This window comes from Tamandua tetradactyla, chromosome 14 (genome assembly GCF_023851605.1).
Source record: "Tamandua tetradactyla isolate mTamTet1 chromosome 14, mTamTet1.pri, whole genome shotgun sequence".
Taxonomy (NCBI): Eukaryota; Metazoa; Chordata; class Mammalia; order Pilosa; family Myrmecophagidae; genus Tamandua; species Tamandua tetradactyla.
This window is the reverse complement of record NC_135340.1, coordinates 75,945,491-75,950,999: the sequence shown is the minus strand read 5'-3', so window position 1 is coordinate 75,950,999 and position 5,509 is coordinate 75,945,491. Positions and strand designations below refer to the sequence as shown.

Genomic DNA, 5,509 nt, shown 5'->3' with positions numbered 1-5,509 from the left:
TGGGTTGGGTTGTTTTTGTTTTGTTTTTGTTTGGGTATCTCTGTGCATATGTGGTTTTAGGAGAAAAAAAATCGTTGACGTTTAAATTAAGAATTTGAGAGCAGATCTGATCCTTTCCGTTTCTTATTTGAATACCTTTTACACAGGGAGTTTTCATTTGTAAAGGTATAAACCACCCCCACCCCCACCCCCACCCCCACCCCCCCACTCCCCACCCAGGCCCAGCCTTGCTAATGTAAAACCTGTCTACTGACTCCTCTGGACTTTCCACCCTCTTTTCTTTCCAGCCTCCCCCCACTTTAGCACCTGGCCAGATTCATGCTTCTAGGACACATTCAATGTTCTCCCCCATTTCAAAGAATAAAACTCGCTGCTACGATAATCATCATTCTGAGGGTCATTTGCTCGTCCCGTTCCCGGGAGTCATTGGGCTTCTCAAAACCCCTAAACCGGGCAGCAGGAACAGAAAGAACTTCTGGAGCTTGTCCCTTGAGAAAGTGCGCGAAATGCATCCATTGTGTCAGGATTTCCTCCAAATCACAGAGGGGGCTGTTTAAAAACACAGTTGCAGACAGAATTACATTAAAACAAAAAGTAATAAAATAGCCAAGTTCCAAATTTAAAAACCTAAAAAAAAAAGTTAGAAGATCAATACTGCCCAAATTTACACCATAAAAAGTAATATAACTTATCTGTGTTCTCAGGATAAGACCCTGTACACACACCTTCTGGCTACATGGTGTTTTCTCTTCCAGTTTTATTTCAAAGCTGTGTGTATTGACTTTGGACTTGAGCCAGGTGAAGAGATTTAGCATGACAAAGAGAGGTATCATAGTTATAAACTTCCTTATTTGGGGGGGGGGCACTTCAGCAGAAAAAAGGCATCTCAAAGCTGGTGGTGAAGGGGGCTGGAGTGGTGAGTGGGATGGAGGCATGTGTGTTTGGGCTGCCTTTAGATTTCTGATCAAGGTCAAAATATCATCAATGGATTTTTCACTTTACTTATTCAACTTCGTCTGCAGAAAGATGCCTGCGATTGTGAAAGGAAGGCTCACAATGCCCGAGTTATTTCAATACACCATGACGAACTTACCAACTGAAAAGAATGTTTTCAAATCCTGAATCAAAATCACTCCTTTGCCAAATATCAGAAAATAGGATCTGTAGCTTATTTGCCTCCACATTAAATGTGCATGTACACATCACTTACCTCTAAATCCTAGTGCCTATTGCAAGTGGAATAGTTTACCTATCTCAGCTGATAATTTAGAAAATGTTTGAGGCCCTATGTTAGCCCTTCATGCTTCCTTCACTCCCAGTTTGAATTCAGTGTTAGTAAATTTGATGAGATTAAAATATTCCAGAAATGGCCTTACTTTTATTTTACAGGAGATGGTGAAAAGGTATTTCATCTTTTTAAATGTAGATGATTTCTCGTTGAGAACAAACTTTCAAGAGTTTCCTAGCCCAGCATGTATAAGTTTTCCAGGCTTTCTTTTGCTGATCTTGTTGATATAATTGTGAATTGGGCTTGATGAATGAGTTTAGTTGTCTCCTGTCTGACGAGCTTTAGTAGCTTCATGCATTTTAATCAGTTCAATGATTCATTTATTTTCTACTTTTTTGGGGGGGGGCTGTGTGTGGGATCCTTCCTTTATAAAAAATGGTCACAACAGGATTAATTACCCTTTGCATTAATCCTAATTTTTTTTTTCACACAGCCTTTTAAATATATAAGGGTGAAGGCATTAAGGATTCTCCTTATGGAGTATAGTGATCATGATTTCTGTGTGGTTGTTCTGTGTTGCACAAGGGTCTCATGTTGAATCATTTTATACAGTAAAGTATTAATCACCATTTAAGTTTCCCTTTGTCGTGTAATTTCATTAGTTGAATTCACACCTCACTCTGGAAATATTGTGACCCCTCGAGTAAACTTTCAATTAGCCCTGAGCTATAAATTCTTGGAAAATTTTAATTCTCTGCAAAAATCTAGGGAGCAAATACTTCAGAGTCAAGCATTTAAAGTAATTTCACTTCTTTAAAATAAGTGCATCAAGCATTATTTTCCCACATGAAGGAGTGAAAAGAAATAAGTTCAATTCAAAGTGAACAGCTTTCTTGACATATATGGTGAAACTTTAGGAATTTTTTCTGAAAAAGAGAATTCCAACAACTGCATTAATTTAAAGGAGCAAGGAAAAGAATACTCACTTCTAGTAAGATGCATTATTATATAAGCATTAGATAAGCAAATCTGTTTTTACTTTTTGAACACCGAAAGTATCTCCTCTACCTGATTTCTACATAAGCCTCAAATTTATGTGAGTGCTTTATATTTCATAAAATGTTTATTTGAAGATAGATAAAACACATGTAAAATACTATATGTTTTTTTCCAATAAGTTTTTCTTTCAGCACTACCCCTGTACACCTGATCTATAATAGAAATAGTTTGTTTCCTCTTTCCCCATGCACAGATGTCTTCACATGTCAGTCTGAATAATTTCTTGCCTGAACTACAAATGGAGAAGAAGAGGGTTGACTCTTTTCAAAATAAATTGGGGAAAAAACAGACTACTCAGGCAATGTATGGAAGAAAGAACGCTTAGGGAAGCACTACACATCTTTTGTAAAGTCATTGCTTGTGGCATAACTTCTTCATAAACACACAAAACTGAATTTGAATTTACATATTTTAATGAGAAAATATTATTTAGACTAGAGTCATAATTTAATGTAGACACCTTTTTAAAATCCTTTGTCTTAAAACAGGCATGCTGGGAACAAGAACATCAATATTTAAAATGCCATGCTAATTCTGTACAGGGAGGGAGAAAAATGAAAGGTAAACATTTTACAGCTCTGATGACACTACAACTTTTTTTTTTTAACTTAAGCAGGTCACACCAGAACAACAATTGTTTTCCAGCAAATTATCTAAGAGTCTAAAAGGAATATAGCAAACAAAAGTGCATTTTACACAGTGTATAATCATTCCTATTCACAAGCATTTACATTCTCTTTTCAGCCCTTTAAGCTTCTTGGAAAAGTTCTTGTAGCAAACAGAAAGACTTGTCCACGGGAGAACTAGCTGGTGACATCCCCTTCATTTTACCGCTCAGCTTATTTAAGTTCTTAGAGGGTTGTCCTTGGCGCTTTCTCAGTTTGGGCTTGTTTTATTTTCATATTTTCAAACAATAAAATAAATAGCTTTAAAAGATCTTAAAGTCATCGGAAAGTTAACATCCCCATTAACTTTCCCAGCCCTCCCCCTTCCCTCCCCTAAACCTGGCCAGAAATGAAGAGTCAACATTCACATTACAACAGGTACTTTGTCAAGGGGGCTTTGCCCCGCTTGCCCGCCTAACAAGACAGACTCAAGTTCAACTGTTTACATTGTACCGAGCGCTTTGTAAACGATACAAGGTTACTTCTAGTTTTGTTTTGCTTTTGTTGGGGACGAGCGTTTGCCTCTCTCCCCTGACTCTCAGCTCCCAGAACCTCTGGCAGGAAACAAAACCCCAAACAAGATCTTCAGAAGGCCGGAAGGCTGGGCCGCAACCCAGGGAAGCTGCGGTCCGCCGCGAGCCTGCCGGATGGGCGGGGGCGAGCGCGGTGGGAAGACGCGTGGTCTCTCTTCGCAGATTTCCAAGACGTAACTAGAGATCCGGCCCTGCGCTGTGCGGCTGCAGCCCTCGGTGCGGGCATCTGTTCGAGGAAACCTCTGAGGCGGTTTCTGGTCTCGGAACTGCGCAGGGTCGGCGGCTCGGAACTCTGAGTCCAGCCGGTAGGAGACAAGAAGCGCTTTTGTCCGCCAGGGCGGGCGGCAGCATTTCCCACCCCCAGCCGCCTCTTAACTGGGAGGGGGTCTCGGGGCCCTGGGGATGGCGTGGCTTGGCTTAGGGGCCTCCGGCCTTCCCCCTCTCGTGGGGGCCAGGGCGAATACAGGCCCATCTGCAAGTTGGTGTTTTGTCTCGTAGGTCCAAAGCAAAGTTCTCATGAGGGAGAGAGTTGGCCGAAGGTGAAATGGACAAGTCTGGGTGGCAGCCCCAGGTCTGGCAGGGCTGGTCTGGGCGCCGGGGAAGGCGAGTGAGCTGGCGGGAAGGGGGACGAGGGGAGGCGCGGGCCGCTGCGGGTCAGTGCACAGCCACCGAGTGCAAGGCGGAGGTCGGGCTGGTGAGCGTCTCGCTGGGGGTGGCGGGGCTGCTTTGGCTGGTGGCTGTTTGCGAGGACGTGGGGCTGAGCGAGGGCGGCGAGTTCGAGAGCAAGGTGGGGATGGGCGCGGGCAGCGCCGGCAGCGCGGGCACGGCGGCGGGCGTGGGCTTGATGGGCACGGGGATGGCGGGCAGCGTCTGGCCCGCCGCGTGGCACAGCGGCTTCAGCGGCACGCCGTAGGCGCTGTAGTCACCACTCGCCATGGAGATGGGGGTGGTCGAGTCGATCATGCCCGCGGAGCCGTAGACGTGAGGCCAGCCGGTGCCCAGCGAACTGCCCATGGTAGTCAACTGGTTGGGGAGCGGGTAGGCGGCCGGCACGGGCTGCATGGCCGAGAAGGCCAGCCCCCCCGGCATCTTGTACTCGCGCGCGATGATGTTCTCGATAGCGAAGGGGTGCTTGAAGCCCGAGGGCTGTGCCACGCCGCCCAGGTTGTAGGCGGCGGCGGGCATCTGCGGCAGGTGCGTGCCGGAGGCGGCCAGCGCGCTGAGCCGCAGCTTGGCTTGCTGCTGCAGATACTGCGCCGCGTCGGCGGGCTTGCTGGGCGCCAGGTGGTCCGACTTGAGTACCTTGAAACGCTTGCGGCGCCGCAGGAAGCTGCCGTTCTCGAACATGTCCCCGCAGCTGGGGTGCAGCGCCCAGAAGCTACCCTTGCCCGGCTGGTCGGGCCGCCGCGGGATCTTGATAAAGCAGTCGTTGAAGGAGAGGTTGTGGCGCAGACTGTTCTGCCAGCGCTGCGTGTTCTCCCGGTAGTAGGGGAAACGGTCCATGATGAACTTGTAGATCTCGCTCAGCGGCAGCATCTTCTCCGGCGAGCTCTGGATGGCCATGGCGGTCAGCGAGATGTACGAGTAGGGCGGTTTCTGGTCGCTGTACGTGTTACGGCCCGGCCGAGGCATCTTCTCGCTCGCCCTCTTCCTGCTCCGGGTCCGCGCGCGCCCGCGGGCTGCTCGGATCTGAAGGGGAGTGGGGGCGGGGGGGGGGGAGGGGAATGGGGAATGGCAGAAGCGCACAGACACCGCGAGGTCAGCGGGGCCAAGGAACACACTTCGGGGGTGGGGAGTAGGGGCTGCGGTGCTGCGGCGGCCGGCGCCCGCGAGCTTTCGCCAGCAACTTTGCGAGCAGAGCCCCGGGCGGCCAGACGGCCTGGGAAAGAAAGCCGGCGAGCGGCGCGAGGGTCGCAGGGCAGTAAGCCGGACCCGGAGCGGGGCTGGGGGCAGGGACACGACCGAGAGCTGCTCACCTTAAAGTTGCTCCAAGTTGCGCGCCAGCATCCGGGATGGCGCCACTG

The 5,509-nt window shown here is 48.5% G+C and overlaps 1 protein-coding gene across 1 annotated transcript; it reads right to left on the bottom strand.

Annotated features, from left to right (window-relative positions):
• Nucleotides 1–4,139: 4,139 nt before the first annotated feature.
• Nucleotides 4,140–5,117, bottom strand: FOXB1 (forkhead box B1). Its single transcript, XM_077126648.1, has one exon. The coding sequence runs from the start codon at nt 5,115–5,117 to the stop codon at nt 4,140–4,142; it is 978 nt and encodes a 325-aa protein (XP_076982763.1).
• Between the last annotated feature and the right edge of the window lie 392 nt (nt 5,118–5,509).

What these genes read in the sequence shown, in the direction of transcription:
- FOXB1 (XM_077126648.1), bottom strand. Translation starts at nt 5,117, where the DNA reads ATGCCTCGGCCGGGCCGTAACACGTACAGCGACCAGAAACCGCCCTAC.